We start from the raw sequence: 24888 nt of genomic DNA on the forward strand, positions 1-24888 counted from the left end.
TCACTGACAGCATGAGGACAAAGCTGGCCTGTTTGACGTAAGCTGTTTCCACCACCCCACACCTCTGGGTCCTGGCCCCTGCACACTCTGAGAATTCCATCACAGCACTGTAAGCATCACCATGTGCTGCTCCACAACGTGGGATGGCCCTGAATCACGGTCCCCCGAATTCCCATCCCACAGCCTTTCCAGACTAGACTTGTTCAGTCAGTAAAGCATCAACGTGGTAAACATCATACAAATCACTAAAGAAAAGCTGAGTCTCTGTTTTGTTTAGTAAGAAAATGGAACTTCCTTAGGATTTCAACTACATCCTATTTTCACCTTAACATCTTCCTGCTTCAAAGAAGGACCCTTCCCCTGGTAAAAATTATTACCATGCCCTGCTTCACTCAGAATCACACACACACAAAAGACTTTTATCCCAGAACACAGCAACAGCACACTGCGGTAACATCATTTCTGCCAAGACGCAACTTCCAGTCTCCCTGTGGCTGGGAAATGAGTTTCTTTCCTCTTAAGCTTTCCTAGGAGGAGAACAAAAAGAGCCAAGAGGACAGCAGCTGCTGCCACTTCAGGGAGGAGTCAGCAACACAAAAGCCCTTTCAACAGCACATTTTTTAACTCTCTGCCGGGCCTCCCACCAGTCTCTAATCAAGTTCCTGCTGCCAGGAATTCTAGCCCCAGCTCCCACAGGGCATCAGGTCCCACCACAGCAGGCCAGGCTTCCAGCAACCACCCAGCTCTCAGCCACTTGCAGATCCTTTAGTCAGGATCTGGGGCCCATCAGCCTCCTCCACATTCCATCTCCTGTCACAAGAGGACATGCAGCAGGAGCAGGGGTCCCAGGATGTATGTAAAATATCCTACTTTATATGAGGAAAAGGGTTTCTAACTTGAATGAATAATAAATAGCTGAAATATTCAGAGTTCTGCAGAACTAGACAGAAGCTCCAGAAACATTTTCCCTGACTGAGGTCAACAATCAGGTTAGCCTGGGCCAGAATTTCCTTCCGTTCCCACTGTAGAAATGCACTCACCTTGTGTGCACCTAAGTGGGGAGGCCAGGAGCCGACCTCCACACAGGTGACACAGAGATGAGGCCAGGAGCCAGCCTCCACACAGATGACACAGAGATGAGGCCAGGAGCCGACCTCCACACAGGTGACACAGAGATGAGGCCAGGAGCCAGCCTCCACACAGGTAACACAGGGATGAGGCCAGGAGCCGACCTCCACACAGATGACACAGGGATGAGGCCAGGAGCCGACCTCCACACAGGTGACACAGGGATGAGGCCAGGAGCCAGCCTCCACACAGGTGACACAGGGATGAGGCCAGGAGCCAGCCTCCACACAGGTGACACAGGGATGAGGCCAGGAGCCAGCCTCCACACAGGTGACACAGGGATGAGGCCAGGGGCCAGCCTCCACACAGGTGACACAGGGATGAGGCCAGGGGCCAGCCTCCACACAGGTGACACAGGGATGAGGCCAGGGGCCAGGCTCCACACAGGTGATACAGACATGAGGCCAGGAGCCGGCCTCCACACAGATGACACAGGGATGGGGCCAGGAGCCGACCTCCACACAGGTGACACAGGGATGAGGCCAGGAGCCGGCCTCCACACAGGTGACACAGAGATGAGGCCAGGAGCCGACCTCCACACAGGTGACACAGGGATGAGGCCAGGAGCCAGCCTCCACATAGGTGACACAGGGATGAGGCCAGGAGCCAGCCTCCACACAGGTGACACAGGCATGAGGCCAGGGGCCAGCCTCCACACCGGTGACACAGGCATGAGGCCAGGGGCCAGCCTCCACACAGGTGACACACGGATGAGGCCAGGGGCCAGCCTCCACACAGGTGACACAGGGATGGGGCCAGGAGCCGACCTCCACACAGGTGACACAGAGATGAGGCCAGGAGCCAGCCTCCACACAGGTGACACAGAGATGAGGCCAGGAGCCAGCCTCCACAAACGTGACACAGGGATGGGGCCAGGAGCCGACCTCCACACAGGTGACACAGGGATGGTGCTCCAACACTCTCCATCGTGTGAATGAAGCCATTTTCTCTTAAGAAAAATGTCCTCATTTCCCCTCCTGTATTTCATGAATGCTGACTTAAGTTGTGACAACGGCTGAACTTCCATATTAATTCATTCCCAGTCTTTTCATCAAAATGTAAATTTCAATCCTGAAACCAGGACTGGAATGCTAAAGTAACACAGCAGTAATATGTTTAGAAATCTGCTCTTATCTCAATGAAAAACATGGTCTCCCCAAATAAGTAGAGTCAGAAGGGGAAACACTCGTCCTGGGCTGCTTTGTATACTAACATAACAGCCAAAAACATAACCAAACTACTCTAGACTGAAGGTCAAACACATTCCAGGGTATCCTGTACGCAATACACACATCAGGGAACAGACCTCAACCCAACACTGCTTCAACACCAACTTCTATTCACAATTTTTACAAAATCTTCTGGCCAGGCATTTTTCTAGACATTCCCTTAGTTTTAAAAATGAACAAAAAGCTGCAGCATTTCACTGGTGCTCAATTAATAATTAACTTGGTAAGTACCCATCAGCTAAGAACACTACACCAAATTTATTCCACACACCCACAGGACGGATGCCCCAGATTTTATTCTGCTTAAATTAGAGGAAAACCTGTTGAAGCTTACAACAAAGCAACAGAGAATGGATCTGAAGTAGAAGAGGGGGTTGGATGCTGAGAAGCATGTCAGGCAGACCAAACCCCGAATGTGGGATTACACGTGCTTCAAAGAGCTTTACTCCACTAAACATCTTTGATAAATCTACTTTATAATCCTCACTGTAGACCTTACGGACAGCAATCTGAGGAGGAGAATCTTAATTAGAGCTCTGGAAACTGGCTCTCTAACGAGACCGACTTTCCAAATAATTTTTCACATGGCCCTCTCCCCTTCCGAACCTCACATGGAAGGGCAGGCACGCGGCATGGATCTGTCAGAACAGTTCACCAACATGCAGAGGCCTCTCCAGGAAGGGCAGATGCTATCGCGAGACCTGCAGAGTCCGCGCCCGCCATCCCCACTCTGCCACTACGCTTTCTCTCGCGGCAAAGCCATTTGCGGAACATGCCCAGAACACGGAGCTAACAACACAGAGCTAACAGGACTGTCCATTTGGTGACAGATTTTTAGGTAGTCCATAGAATTTCTACTTCTACAAAAACAGAAAACTACTTTTCAGAGGTTGTTTCCAATTTAAGCAGATTTAAAGAGAAGAAAAGGGAAGATCTTAAAACAGAACTTCATTCAGCTTGCTGGATAGGTTCTCTGTTCTGTGAAAGGTATATAAATCATACACATATTTGACTAGGTTGAAATAGGTAAAATATGACAAAAATTTGGTTATAATACTCAACCAACACTAGTAGCTTTAAGTCAAAGACAAGAAGCAAATAGTTACGTGGACAGGTTGTTGGTCCCAGAGCCACAGCACTCCTGCACAGGCTCATATTAATTAGCGCAATATTAAATGCCCCAGTTAGGCAAAGACGACCCTGGCGGACATGGACAATGGACAGGGAGTGAAGTTCCAGCAAGCACCTGCCTGGCCTGCGCGGCACACTGAGCTCTAGTGCAGTCTCCGGCGGCCCCCACGGGTGTTCCTCAACTGCCCATCTCTTCACCTGACACGCATCTTTCCACACTTCCTTCATGTCCTAGAAATTAGTTAAGACACACTCCATGTGAATAATTAGCATGCCTAATTTTAGCCAACAAAATATACTGATTTTTCCTAAAGGAGTTTCTACACTGTGATACCAATTGTCCTGCCAGGAATCTCTGAAGAAATAACTTGGGCTGATAATTCTTCTGCCAAAAAATGTGTCTTATAATGAAAACGAGGTCCAATGTGTAAATATTATTCTATCACTTTTATTCATTTCCAAAAGCATATAAACATAAGTCTACTGTACACTACTTACTTTCTCTGTAAAGCAAGGACCACACAATAAACGACCTACAAATTTCCAGCTTCTCTCTCACCTTTAAATCTCAATATTTACACAAATGTGTAACAGTTTCTTATACACTTACCAACACCACTGCCCACAATCCCAACACCTCCCTGCCCTCCCACTAAATTACTACTGGAAAAGTCTGGCACTGCCCTTTCTGGAAAATACCATAAATCTATTTTGGGACACCACCTCGTTTGGCTGGTTGTTTCCTTATTTTTTTTTTCTTGGTAGTAAAAATATCCCGACGTCTTAAACGTATAGGTGAAAAATACTAGTTTTGAAATGATTCCTTAAAAAGCAACAATAAAAATACTCTTCTTCACTTGAAAGAAAAAACCCAAAAGGCAGTGTTCATACAAAGTCATGAAGAGAATTTAAATTAAGGTTTTGGTTCCATTTTCTGTCTCAACTTTAACTTTTAACAATTCTTTATAGGCTTTTGAAACCTACTTTGGAGAAGGAAAAAAAGTAGAAATAACTGTTCTTCAAAAATTTTACAGAAACAGTTTGATTCAGCTTCAGTTACTAAATTTGGGGTATTTTTCTATGTTGAAACGGTACCTGAAAATTCTAACTTATATTGGACAGACAAAATGAAAAAAAAAAAGACGTTCTACTCTTCAGAGGATTACCAAATGCTGTTGATTATCCTATTTTCTCTTGAAATAAACTAATTATGGGTATTTTAGATAGTGATATATAGTCTGTAGACTTAATACATAGGCCATATGCTAGTGGCGCATAACCAATAGAAAAAGAATTCCTTGCATTAATAGAAGCACAAAAAATATATTACAACTTCCAAAATAACTTTTTTTTTTTTTTTTGAGACAGAGTCTGGCTCTGTTGCCCAGGCGGAGTGCAATGGCACAATCACAGCTCACTCCAGCCTCAACCTCCTGGACTCAAGCCACCCTCCCACCTCAGCCTCCCAAGTAGCTGGGACTACAGGTGTACCACCAGCTCAGCATTTTTATTTATTTATTTTATTTTTTTGGTAGAAACGAGGTTTTGCTGTTACCCAGGCTGGTCTTGAACTCCTGGCCTCAAGCAATCCTCCCACCTGCACCTCCCAAAGTGCTGCGATTACAGGCATGAGCCATCGCACCCAGCCCAAAATAATGTATTTCTAAAACAGCAGTTACATTTTTCACGTGCTACCCACCTATTAGATGGCACGGATCCCAGGGTGGGTGTTGACTGAAGACTCTTCTGTTTTTTTGTGTGTGTGGTATTACTGAATATATAAAGTTCAAAGGTAATTTTTAAAAAGTCCCTTTTAAAATGCACAGATTCATAAAGTACACATGGGTGAGATTAGTAAACAAATTGAGCCCCACCTATTGCTGATGAGTGCTATGATCACCCCTTTTCTATTTCCACTATCATTCTCAGAGGGCAGGCCATGAAAAGCCAACATATTCACTCATTTACTTATGCAGTCTTTTAACACGGATTGAACAGCTTCTATGTGCCAGGCGCTTTTTTGCCAGGTGCTAAAGACAGAAGATGCAGGGGCTAAAAGCCTGCCCTGAAATACTCACACTCCACCAGGACATACTGACATATAACTACGATATCTGTGCAGCAAGACTGAGGTATGTACAAAGTGCAACACATGTACTTTCTAGCTCGGACTGCTGCCTTGGAGGTCCTGGTTTCAGAACCTTCAGTATTACAACAAAGCACTGCTACCATGAATAAACCTACCACACGTCAGGAGTTTTCCCGTGTTATTTCACTTTACTCTCACTTAAACCTTCCGGTATTTCTAAGTGTCCCCATGTAGAAGAGGAAAAAGTGAGTTCTAAGAAATCATTTGCTTGTCCAAGATCACCAGTTAGCAACTAGAAGAGACAGGATTCCAAGCCTGGTCTTTTCAGTTCAGCATGCTGCTACCCTGCCTCTGCCTCTCGACCAAAACCTAGACGAGGTACTAAGTGAAGACCACATTAGAGAAGTTTCGGCACATCATCTCTGCGTGCACTGGGTAACTTTGCCGGTGTGCAATAACCTCTGAATGGCATGCCAGATGGTAGCAGTAGTTGTTCTAAGTATGAGCCTGCAAATATACTGACTGAAAAAAGTTGGAAAGGCTTCTCAAAGTTAGAACAAAACCATAATGATACTTTTGATAATAGAGTACAAATTTGGAGATCAGTATCAGTGGTAACAATTTCAATGTATCCCTGGTCTTTTACTCACTTTACGCCACTTAAATCATTCAGGCCTTTTGTTTCCATCTTCATGGCTTAATGAGAATAAACACACAGCAGCCGGGCCAAAAAAATATTCACACGCACTTCTACACCGAGCCCAAAGAGCAACCGGGAATTTTGAAGAAGCTGCCACAGGGCAGATGGTTAAAAAAAAAAAAAATGGAAGAGAGCATCAAATGAGAGCAATAAAAACATATTTACCTGTCTCTTCACCTATTTTGAAAACACCAACGCCAGAACCATCTCTAATGGAGTAGTGGATCTCCCCATCTCTTCCGGCGTCCTCATCATGAGCCGACACTGTCATTACCAATGAACCAATAGGCGCATCTTCTTTCACGGTCCCCTTTTCCACAAAGCTGGAAAACACGGGTGGGTGCAAGTTCTCATTCACATCAACCACCTCAACTTCAACATAGCAAGTAGAAGACAGAGAAACTGGCTTTCCCTTGTCTTTGGCCCTCACAGTGAGATTATACACTTGCTTCTTCTCAAAGTCCAACTGCTGGACAATTCTAACTGCTCCACTGAGTTTATCCACATCAAAGTTTCCTTCTCCGTGGTCCATAAGGCTGTATCTCACTTGACCAGACTGACCTAAATCAGGATCCTGGGCTTCTAACCACATGATGACAGTTCCTTCTGGAAGATCCTCTCGGACTTTCACACGATAATTAGGTGGAATAAATTTAGGTGGGTTGTCATTAACATCTTCTAGTGATACTTTCAAAATGACAGTGGAGAACAGCTGAGGCTCTTCTCTGGCTTGGTCCCTGGCTTCAATCTTTAAGTAGTGCTCATGCTGTAGCTCTCGATCTAGAGGGCGCGTGATTTTAACAACACCCGTCACGCTGTCAATTGAAAATGCATCTGTGTCTGTAAGAATTGAGTATGTCACGTGTCCGTTGGGCCCTAGGTCTTTATCTGTGGCTTCAACCTGGATGATTTCACTATGTACCTCCTTGTCTTCACTCACTTCCACAAAATAGCTCTCCTGTAAAAACTCGGGTGGATTATCATTGGCATCGACAACCACGACATGTAGGAGACGCCACGCAGCCTTCTGGGGTATCCCAAGGTCATAGACGGTTACATTCAGGGTGTATTTGTCTGCTGTTTCACGGTCAAGAGGAGATAAAATTTTCAGCATTCCTGTTTCCATGTCAATCATGAAGCAACTATCCTCATTTCCTCCAGAAACAGCATAGACCAGTTTTCCATTGAAGCCAGTGTCAAGGTCAGTGGAATTCATGAAAATTACACTGGAACCCACAGGCTGGCTTTCCTTTACCTGAATACCAGTCGGAAGAGTGCTTCTAAACTGTGGTATGTGAGCATTGACAGAGTGAGAATCAAAGAAAATATCCTCCACCTCTCCCTGGTTGTGTAATTTATTTGCCTGCAGGAGTTTCTCTGCCAGCATTTTGGCAACACCAGTCTCTTCACACTGCAAGTTTACCAGCTTGCGACTGGCAGCCACTGTTATGTTGATATATAGCGGTGTGGCAAAATTTTCTCCATCCGTAGCTGTGATTCTCAGACTGTGAAAAGACACCTTTGCAGCTAAGCCATCCATTAGTGATTGCTTTAATGACAATACCCCAGAGTTGGGGTTTAAACTAAACAAATCCAGTTCATTTCCAGCTTCAATCTGATACTGTACCAGCTGAAGTTCATCTGCATCAATAGCAGAAACAGTGGTTATTTGCTCTCCCACGCCTAGATCTCTGGGAATTGTCCCTTCACAATTTATTTTCTCAAACAAAGGTGTGTTGTCATTCAGGTTATTGAGAGTAATTGTAGCAAGGACTTCGACTTCCCGGCGGTACGGCAAGCCCCAGTCTGATGCACGAATCCTCAGAGTATAAACCCGAGGCATCAGTTCGTAGTCCAGGTTTTCTGACGTACTCACGGCACCAGTGAAATGGTCAATCGCAAACGGCACATGATTTAAATTTGCGATACTGTATGTCACGTACCCATTCTCACCCTCATCAGGGTCTACGGCACTCAGGCTCATGACAGTAGTACCAATGGGCACGTTCTCATCAAAAGCAGCTTTGTACGCTGTCTGGGTAAATTCAGGGGGATTGCTATTTGCACCTAAGACTTTCACCAAGACCTTGGTGGACGCTTTTCTGTCACTTGTTGTTACTTCAAGTTCAAAATGGGCTGCCTGCTGTCTCTTAACTGGTTCTAAAATAGAAATGAGACCAGTGTTGTAATTTAAACTGAATTTAGCTTTTCCGGGTGTACTTTTAAAAACATACCTCAAATGGGAATAACCAGGAATGGCCTTCACCATGACCACAGGTGTGTTGGGAGGTGCAAATTCACTTATTTCTGCTCTGTAAACATCCTTTTCAAACTTGACTGGCCCGGCTTTGAACTGTGGAGAAGTCACAGGAATTACTTTAACAGAAGAGAACCGGGGTGGAGTTCCTTTATCTTTAGCCTGTAGTGTGAGATTGTAGCCGAAAGGATGACTGTCCCAATCAATGCCACCGATGGCTTTGATTTTATACTCCTTACTCCCTGGAAAGGACCTCACTGTTCTGAACTGCTGGAGAAGGTCACCTGCCACGATGCTTAAAGATGCTATGTCACCATTGGCACCCTGATCGCAGTCATCCACTGTCACAATTGCATATGCTGGGTCCCTGTCCAGTTCTGACGGTGACAACGTCACTGCTGTTATCACCGGAGCACATTCATTGGCCTGTTCGATGTGCACCGTTAGCCTGGCCATGCTGCTGATGCCACTGCTCCCATACAATTTCATTCCACGGTCCACAGCGAGGATTTCCATCTCATAGAGCTTGGTCTCTAGGTAATCAAGTCTACCAGTTAACACTATGACACCACTGGTTGGGTGAATAGCAAACATATCTGTTCGATCTTTAAAACTGTAGTAAAATTCCCCGTTGGTTCCTATGTCTGCATCTGTGGCGCTGACTCTTGCAATACTGGTCCTCATGGCTGTGTTTTCAGGTAAAGAAACGCTGTATGAGGTGGGTGAGAATAACGGTCTCAAGTCATTTGTATCCAGCACCTGCACCCTGACCTTTGTTCGCGCCTCCACATTAGTATTTTTTTCAAGTGCTTTCACTATCAACGTGTAGTGATCCTTCACTTCTCTATTAAGAATAGCTGTATTTCCTCCTTTGGTCCTTATTCTTAGAAAGCAAAAGTCTCCGAGAATGTACTCTTCAGCTTTGAACAGATTTTCACTGTCTCCGGAAACAATTTTGTACCTTACTTCCCACGATGGATGTGTAATGTAAATACCCATCTTGACAGGATGCCCCACGTAAGTCTTGGCTGCAGAGTTCTCATGCACGGTGACGTTGTACTCGAGGTGTGTAAACTGTAGAGGAGTCTGTTCAAGTCGTTGGCTGCCATCACTGTCTCCAAAATGTTGGAAGAGGAGGAGCAGAAGCAGGAGCAAAGCCAAATGTCTCCCCATTGCTTAACTGTCGGGAATCTGAAACAGAAGAAATCAGAATCGTTACCTTGGGGAAATAAAACAAGCGAAAGTGTGTACATTGTTTTAAACCTCTCATTAAAAAAAATATTTTCCATACACATGGAAAACAAATAAATGCAACCATTTTGGATTTTTTTCATGTTTTCCAATATAAGTATCAACATTCTTGTAAAATGTCTTGAATTACTAAGCTTAACAAAAACTTCCTTTTCATTTTTGAACAAGGTCCTATCTTTCAAATTTAAACGACTCAAAAATCTTCATGAGTATCAAATGAAAGACTACTAACTGTAACAACTAAGTTATATTTTTATATTTAAATTGTTAAGGCAAATATAAGCAATTGTTAAAAAGTAATGAACATTGTTTACATTTACTTACATACAATGAATTAAATGATTAAAAGCTGGCAAACGTAATGCCCCTACAGTATTGTGAGAATGTAAAGCTTCTGACAACGAATTCAGAAAAAAAACAAAAACCAGCAGTGGTTTTACATGGTGCCCCATAACAACAGCTTATAATCTCATTTCAAAATTTATCCTGAAATTATATTATTTCTGTATAAGAATGGTTAAGTTCACTCCCTACATAATGTAAGGGTTTATTGTCTCATTTCGCTCTATATAACTACTTAAAAGTATTAAAATAATTATATCAAGTCTGATACCTATCACCAACATAAGCCCCAAAGAAAGGCGATTTACAAAAGAAAAACCAGAATTCAGCAGCCTGATGTCAAACAGCGTTTTTCCTCTCTAAGTCAGTGGAGCAAACCTTACCAACTATATCAATGTTTTATCACCGCTGCTGTCAACAACCAGCTGTTCACAGAATGTCTCCCATCTTCAGGGCATCGAACAACCTGTCACCCCGGGCCCCTCCATGAGAAGATGACACACACACACAAAAGCTAAATCTTCTAAGCTAACACGTCAAGGGTCAAATCAGTCTATTAATACATGGTGGCAGACCCTGCAGGACAGTCCCTGGGTGACTGGAGGAGGAAAGAGAGAAACTGAAGAAATGAAGAAAACGTTGCCTTTAACAAATGACAATTGGGAAACTGGGCGAAGTCCACTGGGCTGAGGTCTCGCCAGGGAAGCAGGACAGTTATTTTCAGATCAACTGTTCCCCTTTGCCAACAAATTCATCTTGTAAATCAATGCGGCTTCACAAAGGACAGCACTGTCATCTTGCAAAGTGACTCTCAAATTAATATTCACAAAATGTGAATGCTACCAGAGGTAAATGAATGGCAAACTGGAGGGTGGGTTTGACAGCCCAGTTGAAATTGGTACAACAACATTAATTTATAGTATCTTAACTTAGCTACTGCCAACTCTGCCCCATAAGTCATTGCCTTAGGGGGAAAAAAAGACCTGATGTGCTTAAAGCAATTAAAGCTTAATTGATATTGAATCAAGTTCAAGTTGGCCACCCTGACTTGTTCTTTAGCTATGATGCCTTCTCCTCTCCAGATAAAGTCAGAAATTACAGATTTTTGGCTTCCAGGAGAACAATTATCATTTAAACAAAATAAGAAAACAATTTTCTCCCAAAACTCTCTCTTTAAGTATCTCCATTTAGTCAACAGTTCTAATACTCAGGGAATTTGAATATTATAAAATAATCTTGTAATTTTATCAAAACAAATGAAAAGTTCAATTCAACCTACAGGTATGGAGGACCTTATTAGACAGAACCTTGCATGGTGTTAAGGAATAAAAGACAACGATCCCAATCCCAAGGGATTTACAAACTAGAAATAAAAATACATATAAAGAGGCTGGGCACAGTGGCTCACAACTGTAATCCCAGCACTTTGGGAGGCCAAGGCAGGCGGATCCCTTGAGCTCAGGAGTTCAAGACCAATCTGGCCAACATGGTGAAACCCTGTCTCTACTAAAAATACAAAAATTAGCAGGATGTGGTGGAACAAGCCTGTAATCTCAGCTACTCCAGAGGCTGAGGCAAGAGAATGACTTGAACCCGGGAGGAGGCAGAGGTTGCAGTGAGCCGAGATCGTGCCACTGCACTCCAGCCTGGGCAACAGGGCTAGACTCTGTCTCAAAAACAAAAGAACAAAACCAAAAACACTTGGATGATGTTTAGCAAGCAGTCTTTTGTTTTAGGAGACACATTATGTTTTAGGAGACATTTTTACCATCATCCACTGCACAACAAAGTATTATACCAGGATTCTATTGCAAGTACTAGAAGTATTTTTTGCTTAATTCTACATATAAAGTTATCATGCAGCCATTAAAAGGTAACAGAGCACTCTGTAAGACAGCACTAGCAATATTAACTGGAAAAACCAAGCTGATCCTATTTATGTTTATTTAAAAAAGAGGAGAAGGGAGGCAGATAAAATGTACCCACGGATATACTTAAAAATGGACAGAAAAGGCTAGGCAGACAAGCAACTGTTAACAGTGGTAACTTCTGGAGAACTGGTAGAGAAACAAGCAGCTGAGGGAATGATTACTGGGCATTTTTCTCTATTATGGTTTTTTAAGCACGAGTATGTGTTATCTTTATCATCGACTCACCCCTTTCATTAATTATTTAATTCCTTTTACATATGTTTAATGAGCATCTACTATGTATCAGGTGCAGTTCTAGATGCTGGGGATTCAAAAGTGAACCAAATTACCAACAAGTCCTGATGGAAGATACATTTCCTGGCCAGACACAGACAGACAAGTAAACAGAGTATATCCGATGCTGATAATTAAGTGCTAAGGAGAAAACTAAAGCAGGGCAAAGAAAGACCACAGTCAGGAATCTGAAGGAAAAGAGGGAAACCTAAATTCAAAGGGTCAGGGCTTACACTAGTGACGTGCTGGGCAACTCTTAGATTCTTTGGGGTGATATAGAGTGTTCAATATGATTCTTGGTCCCCACCAGTTAGAAGCCTGTGGCATCCCCCTCATCACCCAGCTGTGATGACTAAAAATCCCTCTATCTCGAGACATTGCCAAACACCCTCTAGGGCAGAAAGTCACACCCCACAGAGAAGCACCAGATTAGGGAAGCCAGAAACAGACCATGTGGCTGGAGCACAGCGGTTGAGGGACAGCGGTAAGGCCGGGGCACATCCTGGGAGAGAACCTATCGTGAACGGGGTTCTTTTTTTAAAAATAAACCTTATTTTAGAATGCTTTTAGATTTACAGAAAAGTTGCAAAGAGAGCTTCCCCTACTGTTAACATCTCACTTTGGTACCTTATACTAGATGCAACTAACAAACCAGTACCGACACATCATCATTAACTACAGTCCATACTTCACTCAGATTTGCTCAGATTTTACCCAAGGCTTTCTCTCCATCCCAGAATCCCTTCCAAGACACCACCATACATTTAGCTGTCATGTCTCCTAAGGCTCCTCTGGAACGTACGTTTCTCAGATTTTCCTTGCTTTTAACGATCTGGACAGTTTTGAGAAGTACTAGTCAGGTATTTTGTAGGATGTCCCTCAACTGGAATCTGATGTTTCTCTCCTGATTAGATTGGGGTTATGTTTTGGGGAGAAAAGCCACAGAGGTAGAGTGTCGTTTCCACCACACCGTAGCAAGGGGTAAAATCAACACGATTTATCGATGTTGACGCTGCCTCTGACCACGTGACTGAGGTAGTGTCCGCCAGGTTTCTTCAGTCAGGTTACCTTCACCCCTCTCTGTACTGTATTCTTGGTAAGGAAGTCACTGCATGTAGCCCATTCTTAAGAGATAGAGAGTTTCGCTACCCAAAATATTTATAATTCTTCTAGAAACTGATTTGTCTATCTTCCTCCATTTATTTATTCAATTTTTTTTTTCTTTTTTAGACAGAGTCTCGCTCTCTCACCCAGGCTGGAGTGCAGTGGCGCGATCACGGCTCACTGAAGCTTTGAGCTTTCCGGGCCCCAGTCTCAGCCTCCTGAGTAGCTGGGACTATAGGTGCACCTGTAGATGCAGACTGACAGAATTTTACATACTCAGGAACTACCAGCACGCCTGGCTCATGTTTGTATTTTTTATAGAGATGGGGTTTCACCAGGTTGCCCAGGCTGGTCTCAAACACTCAGGCTCAAGTGATCCGCCCAACTCGCCCTCCCGAACTGCTAGGATTACAGGTGTGAGCCACTGCATCCAGCCTGAATCTTTTTTTTTCTCAAGATCCATATGGACTCATGGATAAAGGACGATTTTTAGGACTTTAGAGTTTAGTATAAATCAAATGAGAAGTCCCTCAGCTGATTCTGAACAGAGGAGTGCCATGGTCTCAGTAAAATGGAAAAGCCTGTGGGCAGCCAGGGCAGAAGCTGGAGGGCGACCAGAGCAGTCAGAGCCTGCAGCCACAACACAGGCGGAGCGCGCGTGGGCTAGGGCCCAACGGGGGTAGGGGGCAGACTGTGAATCTATTTCAAGGTTGCCTGATGCACTGGAGTGGGGAGAGGGAAGGAAAGGAGGAGAGAGCAGTACCAGAGAAGACGCCAAAGACTGCTGTGCTAGAGAACAAGGGGGCCAGGAATCGAGAGGAGACAGGAGCAGAAGCAGCCCCGGGGAGCAGATCGGGAGGTCAGTTTTGGAAGGGTAAGATGGGAACAGCTACCGGCTACCCAAGTAAAGACTGTGAGTGGGCAGCAGATATGTGGGAGACTCCAGCCGGCAGATAGAAATTTGAGAGTTGTCTGAATATGAAAGATGGTATTTAAAACCACAGAACTGAATGAGATCACCAAGGAAGAGAGCAGGCAGAAGAAAAAAATCCAAGAGCAGAGCCCCAAGATTTGAAAGGACCAAATGGGAGGCCCTGACAGGGGAGATGGCAGCCACTGAGGGACGAAAGGGAACCACAGCACATTGGTGTGATAAGAAACAGTGAGTAAATAAAGATTTTTGTACAGCTGAAGCCTAACATTAGAACTTGGAGTTCTATATAATATAAATACTCACTAATCCAGCTGGGCGCGGTGGCTCACGCCTGTAATCCCAGCACTTCCGAAGGCCAAGGTAGGCAGATGACGAGGTCAAGAGATCGAGACCATCCTGGCCAACATGGTGAAACCCTGTCTCTACTAAAACTACAAAAATTAGCTGGGTGCAGTGGTGGGCACCTATAGTTCCAGCTACTTGGGAGGCAGAGACAGGAGAATCGCTTGAACAAGGGAGACAGAGGTTGCACTGAGCTGAGATCACACCACTGCACTCCAGCCTAGGTGACAGAGCAAGACTCTGTCTCAAAAACAAAAAAAAATACTCGCTAATGCGCCACGCTGCTTCCCCCTCCATTCCCCCACCAGAAGGCTCTGGCACCGCTCCATCCCCTAAGACACACAGACCATGCCCAACACATCAGATTGCTACTGCTGTTCTCTCCCCATGGTGTTCCAGGTGCTCAGTCCCACCACAGCCCCTGCCACCACCCACTCATCCCCAACTGGATGCCCAAACATGCAATTACCTTCCACATCCTACTCACCAGTTCTCACGGGACACAATACAGCTGGGACGGACTTGTGGACCACATTCCTAACTGAAATCTTTGAAAAACCTGAATGTACTCTGCAAACTTGGCTAACAGAATGCTACTGTGAGTAGAATAAATTAATTAAATGAAAAAATACACTTTTTGGGAGATATTGTTAACCGTGCAGTAATGTAACCAAGAACCACGAATTCAGGTTTCACTATAAAAACCACCCCGATCAAAACAATGGCTGTGGCTCTTATGCAAAACAAACAGTAAAGCTGAAGGGGGGAAAGACTCAAACACCATTTCATCTAAAAAGGACCTTATCGCCTAGACTCCTTTGCTTATGGAAATTAAACTCCAAAGACCATCTGAGCCAACAGCTACACTTTGATATTTAGAAGGTGATCACACTACTTAAACTCACTGTGATTTGGGATTTCTAAAATGCATTTTCCAAAGCAAAACCAAAGAGTGTTTACTTAGTTCAGCCTTGAAGGAGAAGGGCTCCCAGTCCAAAGCTTAAATATCTTTAGCATAGATCTCTGAAAATCTACAAATACGGCAGAAAAATAACTTTTCCAGTAAAAATCAGATATTAATATCTTCATACTTCTTCATTAGGGAGACCTTCACGTAAAATGCTTCAATCAATTACTGTGACTGCACATTCTTCACAAAACAGAACACAGCCCCTGTGCTGAAAACGTTTAACTGCATATATTCAAGTGTTCAGATGACCTCAAGCTCAAGTCTTCGAAGGGTTTCCACAGAGACAGGACATTAGGTGAGACACAGCATCATACAATGCATCAACTCTGTTAAACGCTGCATATTTATTACTGAGAGGTCACAATTCTTACAAGCACAAGTAGTCATTCTAGCCTTTACGGAACAGGACAACATTATTAAACTTTTCATTCCACATGTTATGATAAAAACACAAAATTATTAAGTTAAGAACTTTGTGTTCTCCCTCACTGTGCTCTTCTCCGCTCTCATTTTCTATCAACATAGTGAAAGTGTCAGTAGAATTTAACTCATGATTAAAATTTGGACTTTCGAGTTCAGTTCAGTGTCACATTTTTAAAGTATTTTTAAGAGATCTCTAAATTGCAAGCATCTTCACCCCCCCACCCCCGAGACAAGGTCTTGCTCTGTCTCCCAGGGTGGAGAGGAGTGGCACCATCATAGCTCACTGCAGCACCAACCTTCCAGGCTCAAGTGATCCTCCCACCTCAGCCTCTGGGGTACCTGGGCGTACCACCACGCCCAGCTAATTTTTTGTATTTTTGTAGAGATGGGGTTTCACCATGTTGCCCAGGCTGGTCTCGAACTCCTGAGCTCAACTGATCGACCTGCCTGGACCTCCCAAAATGCTGGGATTACAGTCGCGAGCCACTGTGCCTGGCCGGCAAACACATTTTCAAAGCAGGATCATGCAGTTGTCAAGAGATTACGAATTGTAAACGAGTTTTCTTTTGTTTGTTCGTTTTGAGACAGTCTTGTTCTGTCACCTAGACTGGAGTACAACGGTGCAATCGTGGCTCACTGCAACCTCCACCTTCTGGGTTCAAGTGATTTTCATGCCTCAGCCTCCTGAGTAGCTAGGACTACAGGCATGCACCACCATGACCAGCTAACTTTTGTATTTTAGTAGAGACGGGGTTTCGCCATGTTGGCTAGGCTAATCTCGAATTCTTGGCTGCAAGTGATCCACCCACCTCAGCCTCCCAAAGGGCTGGGATTACAGGCATGAGCCACTGCATCCAGCGTTAAATGGCTTGTTAAAAATACTGTATATTAAAAAAAATGTTGGCTGGGCGTGGTGGCTGACGCCTGTAATCCCAGCACTTTGGGAGGCCGAGGCGGGCAGATCACAAGGTCAGGAGATCGAAACCATCCTGGCTAACACGGTGAAACCCCGTCTCTACTACAAATACAAAAAATTAGCTGGGCGTGGTGGTGGGCGCCTGTAGTCCCAGCTACTCAGGAGGCTGAGGCAGGAGAATGGCGTGAACCTGGGAGGCGGAGCTTGCAGTGAGCCGAGATTGCGCCACTGCACTCCAACCTGGGCGACAGAGCGAGACTCCTTCTCAAAAAAAAAAAAAAATGTTAAATGATTTCTAAAATTTCAGACATTCCAGATAAAATTTACAACAGGAAAAAAAAACTCTCGATTTTTCTAGTTCAATTATCATAGCCATGTCGGTACTTTTAAAAGCTTTCATCCTTAACACTGAAATACTAATGAGTAGATCCTGTTTATTTTCTGGGTGTATACTAATTCTTTTCAACCCATCTTCATATGCTTTTCAGTATGAACGGAGGAAGCTATGACCCTAGAAACTGAGCAGCAGCCTTAGGCTTGGTATACGTAATTTAATTACTTCTGCTAACTCCATTTATATGTTGTTATCTTTGACTGGGGCTGCAATAATCTGGTAACTCTAGCAAGACATACTTTAAATATTGCCTTCACATGATCAACAACTGGTTCCAATTTAACCCTGAGAATGGTCTTTACTGACAGTGACAGTGTGGAACTACAATCTGACTTTTTCAGAAAACTTCAGCATGTACATGATTTAATCAATCCAAAATAGATTCCTGAAGTGTCCTTGCCCTTAAGAAAGTTAAACAGATGTCCTATTTTTCAAACAGCCTCTATATAAAACCTACTTATCTACATGAACCTATAAAACATGTCTGTTGGCATTATGAAGATGACGGGTTCTAGTTGTTCTGTGCTCCCGGGAACAAGAAGACAGGACAGGTAGGCAGCGGCTGTGTGTCTATTTCTGGCAGCGTGAGGCATTCCTGTGCTATTGTCTTCTTTCCCCTCTCTATATATTCCTTATCCTCCAACCACTTTCTCCTCATCCACATTCCAGGACAAACTTTGCCCAAGGAGAAGCTCAATAAACAGACTGTTTACCTCTTGTGAATGGAGATCATCTCATCTAATGTATTTTTCTCCACAAACAGAAGTAATTTAAACGACATCTTGGCAGAGTAGCCAATAATCAACAATGGCCACTTCTTCCACTCCCAAGTTGGTAAGACTTTATTTTATACGTTGAATTGGGCTCCCTGTATAATCAGATTCGGTCAACCCTTCACTAAATGACGGACCAGGAAAATGAATGTTCCGTGTACAGCAAGAAAACGGAAATCTTCAGGGAGAAAAGTCCATCTTCCCTCCTCTTCTTAAAATGTTCTCTTCACCTGTTCTCTCTTCTTATACCTCAGAAGAGATGCCACCCACCCTAGCTGCAAATAAAGATACTGTGATGCCACAAAATCCTGACTCTTCTACAGCTCCTCCCACTCCTGACTCCTTGTGCAGAATCCATACACACACACAGGTTCTTCCCCTACTTAAAAAATAAGCTTGGCCAGGCACGGTGGCTTACGCCTGTAATCCCAGTACTTTGGGAGGCTGAGGTGGGCAGATCATGAGGTCAAGAGATTAAGACCATCCTGGCCAAAATGGTGAAACCCCGTCTCTACTAAAAATACAAAAATTAGCCGGGCGTGGTGGCATGCACCTGTAGTCCCAGCTACTCAGGAGGCTGAAACAGGAGAATCGCTTGAACCTGGGAGGCGGAGGTTGCAGTGAGCCGAGATTGCGCCACTGCACTCCAGCCTGGGCAACACAGCCAGACTCCATCTCAAAAAAATAAAATAAAAATAAAATAAAATAAAATAAAAAAACTTCATTCAAACCTTCGCTTCTTTCAAACAAACACTCTTATTCTTCTCTTTTTTTATACTGGCAAAGATAGCAAGAAAAGGAGTTTGACAGCATCGCCCTGGCTTCCTTAGAACTCCCTCTCCACTAAACGCTGCTCCACAGAGATCCTGCAGGTCCACCCTGGCAGAACAGCTGTTCCTGCATCACAAGCTAATGTCAAACCAATTACCTTTTCTCAGTGCTCATCCTCCTTGATTTCATGACACCTTTGACACTACTCACTCCCCTCCCCAACACTCCTGATCCTTCATACGGTCACAGAGTCCCCGAAAACAAAGAGGCAATCCACAGGTATGAAAAATGAATGACAACATTCTCCGGATTCTCTTCCATACTCTTTTATACTCTACACTGACTCACCAAAAACTCTGGCATTACAAACTTGTCTTCCAACTCTTCCTCCACATACATTTATTACCACCCTTAAAGATCTCATCCACTCTGCCTCAAATCATGAAGGATCAGTGCACCAAATCTGCAATTTCAGCTCTAACCTCTCTCAAACACCTCGTAACACTCCTCCTGAAATACCAACAAACCTAAGTTATATGATTGGCCTTCACTATAGAAGAGTTCTGCATCCATGGATCCAACCAACCTCAGGTTGAGAAAGTCTTTAACAAACAATAAAACAGTAAAAATATAAATAGTACCCCATTTTATATCAGGGACTTGAGCACTCTCAGATTTGGGTATAAAATCCCAAATCTCCCTTAGAGACCAAGGGACAACTGTATAGACTTTTCATCCTTTCACCACTGCAAAATAACAGCTCTTCCAGTGTATTTTCCAATCTCACCACTTCCCAAATCAATCAAGTTTGCAAACTAACAAATCAAACAAAAAGGAAGGGGTTGGGAGAACATCAAATGTGGAACCTAGCTCCAGCTTTGTCACTAATCAACTGAATTCAAGGAACTTGCTTAATCCTTTCAACTCCATGTATTTGAGAAATTGAAGGATGGACTAAAATCTTTACAGCCTCCTGGCTCTCAAACCTTCATTTCTCAAAAGTTATCCAGACTTGACATTTCCTTCTCAATTTCTCAGAATGGTTCCCTTTGCATTTCTGCTACTACCACCTAGTCAGAATGGGTATTTTGTTCATGCAGAGTATTCCTACAGTCTTTTGTATTCCTGCTTTCTGCCCCCAATCTCAGTCAACCTATTCAAACTGCTTTGTGACATTATTCTTTAGTTTGAAAATATTCAGTATTTCCCCTTAGCCTGCTAAGTATATTATTCTTAACCTTGCATTAAAGACCTTTGATAATCTAACCTCTAACTAATTTCCTAATTTCCCAACACCACTTCTTATTTCAAAACAAAAAGGCATACTTCCCAGACTTGCAACAAGTTCAGTGACCAAGCTGTCTTGAGCCAATAACACCACCTAGTGGTGAAGGCTCTAAACTAATGTAACATCTTGACCTCTTCCCTTGCGAAAGATAATGCAAACATTACTATTTTCTTTGCTTCCTGCCCTCCAGTCCTCACATACAGCTTATTTGTTTTCACCTTTCTCTTCAACATTTCTTTCTTTTCCTCTCCTCTTAACCTCTGCCTCATAAAAACAATCCTCCCTTTTTAAATAAGATTATTTAAGTCATAGTCAAGATTATCTATGTTCTACCTAGACAAAAAAAAGAAGCCAATCCTTTTCCTAAGATAACATGGTATGGTGAGGTCTTCAGAATTTCTCTCCACTCATCACACCACAAGCCACACTACGCTTTCTATAACTTGCTTTGCACACATCATATCCTCTGCTTGAATTGTTCCCCTCTGATTCACACTTCCCTCAGAACTCACATTATCCTAAATCCACCTGCCCCAGATCCCCCAGCTCACTGAGGTGCTGCTATGGACCACCTTGACCTGAATGGATCTCTTATCACACTGGTCTATAAGAGACTGTGTACTTGTCCTCTCCCTGATCAGACTACAAGCTGCTTGAGGGCAGGAAACACGATTTGTTCAGCACTAGATGTTTTGTCTGGCCCAATGTTTGACACAGAGGAGGTCCACTATTGTTGGATTGGTAAATGGACAGATGAATAAAGCATTAACAGTGAGAAATGGGAGGCAGGACTGTGTTGGAGAGGGGATATCGAGAGGGATAACATAGGAAAATAAAACATCCATCCTTCTCAAATTAACAGAAAATCCAGGCACAACCACGAGGCTGGTAACAACACTGCAGGTGGCTGCTCTGTAGAGGACTCATTTCCAATAGCTCAGAAAGAGGTCACCACCCACCTTACACTGCCTCAAAATTGGCTATAGATAATGCCAGATCAGTGTCTGTGTTGCAGATTATCACAAAGCTCTAACCTTAATATTCTATGAAGGATACAGATTAAATCATGACTAATTTTCCTAAGCAGTCTATAGAAGACTTTATTATTTTTACTTTATAGACTTATCTTCACATACATAATGAACCCTTGGAATTAAGCAAGAATTCAGGCAATGTATTTAAATCTGGGACTTACAGTAAAAGACGACTTAAAAAACTTAAAAGAGTGAAATATGCGGATTCCTCATCAGAATATATTTTTGAAATGAAAAGTTCCCCTCAGATATGAGAAAATGGCAACTTCCTGATCTTAATTGACGTATATCACTCATTTCAAAAACTCTTCTCCAGTGTCTAAGGATAAATAAGCACTTGCAAACTGAACAATTAAGTGAGACCAAAAGATAGAGTTTGGCTTCAACTTCTACATAATTTGGTCAAAAGAACAATTATCTAGCGCAAATCCCACTCATAAAGATTAAACAGCACATCCAGCCTTACCGCTCCCTGCTATTAAATCAGGTCCTTTAGGCTACAAATTATGCCACTGAGACAGAACCTAATGCAATAATAATGTACTAATTTGATTTGGCTGATTGATTCTACGTAAAATCAGCCAAACTTGGGTGGCAAGCAAGCGGGTAAAGTGTTAAAACATAATCTCTAAGATCCTATCCACCTCTAACATTCAAAGAAACGACTGCTTCAAAGGGACCTCAAAGCAAAGTCTAAAGGCAATGGAAAGGTAGAGGATGATCAGGGGAATGAAAACAGAATTAGTTTGTGCATAATTTTTAAAGATTTTTCTTCTCTTCTTTCTTTTTCTTTTCTTTTCTTTTTTTTTTTTCCCAGGCTGAACTGCAATGGCACGATCTCGGCTTACCGCAACCTCCGCCTCCCGGGTTGAAGCGATTCTCCTGCCTCAGCCTCCCAAGTAGCTGGGATTACAGGCATGCGCCACCACACTCGGCTAATTTTGTATTTTTAGTAGAAACGGGGTTTCTCCATGTTGGTCAGGTTGGTCTCGAACCTCCGACCTCCGGTGATCCGCCCGCCTCGACCTCCCATAGGGCTGGGTTTACAGGCGTGAGCCACCGCGCCCGGCCATAATTTTTAAACATTTTTCTGTTGGCACCTGTCCGGACCATGGATTTAAATGATCTACTAACATGATGAGAACCCAACGGGGATAGTTCCAGTGACTAATTAAAAGAGACAAATGAATATACAGGTGGCCCGAAATGATTTTATAAAGTCCTCTAACAACCACACTTCTTTTCAGAGGGCCAAAGAATTTGGCTCATTTAAGGTGTTCATTTTTCAAAAAATGGTTATACAAATGCAAACTTCATTCAAATCAAACCTTACCTTGAGCTTGTTAAATGCCATGTTTAGCATAACTCAAGGCTTATACCAATTGTTGTTTTAAAAAATTACATAGTGTTTTAAGTATTTTTACATCTTAAATACAAAGGAATAATTTTAATTGTGGAATCAGAGCTGTCTTCCTAAGACAAAAAGACAAAGACAAATACCACAATTAACTATTAACTGGAGAAACACCTTTTCAAACGTCCCTGTAACAACTGGATGTGTTGGACAGCATAACCAAACTCATTAAGAATAGTGTGAAAAACATCACCATTACCTAGTTCTCACACACAGATACCTTCTTAAACTATCGAAACCTGTATCTGAATATATGAAGCATTAAGAATCTGCTTTTGAAAAGGAAATGAATAGCTGAAGGTCATTTTCTTTTCAATCTTTTCTCATACTAATAATCACTGTTAATATCCACTTAAAAAAATAATCGCCTCTATCAGGCACCCGGGAATTGCTTAACAAAAGCCACTTAATGAAACCACGGTTCAGACCAAAAAAAAAAAAAAAAAAAACAACTGCATAGAAAATATTTATGAGTTTACTTTCCTAACTCATACAATTGCGTCCTTGTTTCCAAAGCCTTGCAATTCACATCAGCGGGAACAAAAAAATCTCACAGCAGAAAGCTGGCTCTCTAAAAGAAAGCACCGAGTTTTTTGTTTTTTTTTTTAAAGGCAATGAAGGACCAAAACCTCTTTCTTTTAAAAAGATCTTAGAAGTTCCTCCTCCAGAGAAGACACAAAACACTGACAAACCGCACATTGTGCAGATGTTCAGCCCCGAAATGCAGCCTCGCAGCCCTTCACTCCGCAGTCCACCGGTTGCATTTGCAGCTCTGGGCAGCGCTCCTGCAGGGCGCAAACACCCAGAGACCCAGGGACCTGGCAGCCCCGCGCAGGCCTCCCGCGTGCACCGCTCAGCGAGCGGGTCTTTCGCAGACGGCGGGATGCCCCAGGAGACCGCGAGGCCGGCGCAGCCCGGCGAGCTCCCGGAGGGAAGGCGGCGCGTCAGAAAGGATCGGACCCCAGCAATGGCTCCGGACCGGCCCCGCGCGGTCGCCTCTTTTTCCCGCTCCGCCGCCGGGACCCCCCTAGCCAGTGCTGAATTTCCCAACTGGGAAGGACCGAGTCACTCCAACCTCCGGGAGGTCGCGCACTCATCCGTTTTCGGCAGCGCCGAAGCCCGAGCCGGGGACCGGGCGGGCACCCACTGAGTCCGCCCCGCAGCGCGCTGCACGCTCTCGCCCCCGCCCGCCGGCCCGCGCCCCAGCGAACTTACCGCAAAGTTGGCCCGAACTGGCGACGGCGCTCTCGTGGAGCTCACCCGCCGTCTCAGCGCGCCCCCGAGCAGGGACCGGGCCTGCCGGGGGCCTCGCCGGGCTCGCGCGTCCGCATGGTACCTGCCGCGCGACCCGCTCCCGCACCCTCTCCCGCGCCCTCTCCCGCGCCCGGCCGCCCAGCTCGGCGCCGGCGCCTCACGCTCCCCGAGCGCAGGAGATCCCTCCGCCCCGGCCCCGCCCGCCGGCGCCGGCGCTCGTTTCTCGGGCGCGGAAACTCGAGCCGACTTTCCCCGGCTGCCGGCTCGGGGCCCAAAGAGCCCGAGTCCCCGCGAACGCCAGGTCCGTGCTGGGAGACCAGAAGGCGCCCAGCGGGGTCTAGCGCGGCTCCGAGGGGCAGGGCGAGGCTTGTGATGCCGAGGTTAGTTACGGCCAGCCACAGGCGCTGTGCAAGGAATTGGGGAATGCTCCCTGCCAAGAAAGGGAAACGTTAGTTTAGCTTAAAAAAAAAAAAAAAGAAAAAAGGCTGGGGCCTAATGAGAAAGCTTCCCAGAGGCATCCCTTTAGCTTTTCCACAGCCTGCTGGGAGTCCCTGAATCTGCATTTGAATGGCGCGGCTCTGGGTCCGCGAAGGTTTTGTGGGCTGAAGTCGTCCTCCAGGTCTCCAAAGGAATGCAGCAGGTCGGCATCTACTTCCTCCTTCAATCCACACAGAGTCCCCAGAAAATGGAAACGCTTCCCCCGCGACCTTTTTCTGCCGAATTTAGACCCCAGGCCCTCCCCGCCGCGGGCGCCTGGCCTCCCCCGCTGACACCCCGGACGCCCAGGCCTGCGGGACAAAAGGCAGTCGCGGCGTCCCGCGGGCTTCCTAGCCCGGGAGTCGGCCCCAGGGGCCCCAAAGCATGACCCCAGGCCGACAACGGCAAGTTCCTAGGCAGAAGGGAAGCCCCAGCGCCAAGACGCCCGCTCCGAGAACTCCCC

The 24888-nt window shown here is 44.6% G+C and overlaps 1 protein-coding gene across 5 annotated transcripts in view; it reads right to left on the bottom strand.

The window, feature by feature from the left end:
- Nucleotides 1-24888, bottom strand: part of FAT1 (FAT atypical cadherin 1) — a 143859-nt gene that overhangs the window by 114046 nt on the left and 4925 nt on the right. For 2 of the 5 annotated variants that reach the window (XM_009240518.4, XM_063723762.1), the window contains exon 2: nt 6443-9725. In XM_009240518.4, coding sequence (XP_009238793.2) covers nt 6443-9707 — 3265 coding nt within the window. In that variant the 5' untranslated portion in view covers nt 9708-9725. Of the gene's footprint in view, nt 1-6442; nt 9726-23391; nt 23630-23909; nt 24115-24888 lie in introns of those variants that run through there. The other 3 variants (XM_002815356.5, XM_009240519.4, XM_054554861.2) reach the window with 3 other exon arrangements.

The sequence above is a fragment of the Pongo abelii genome, chromosome 3 (assembly GCF_028885655.2).
Source record: "Pongo abelii isolate AG06213 chromosome 3, NHGRI_mPonAbe1-v2.0_pri, whole genome shotgun sequence".
In the NCBI taxonomy this organism is placed as follows: domain Eukaryota; kingdom Metazoa; phylum Chordata; class Mammalia; order Primates; family Hominidae; genus Pongo; species Pongo abelii.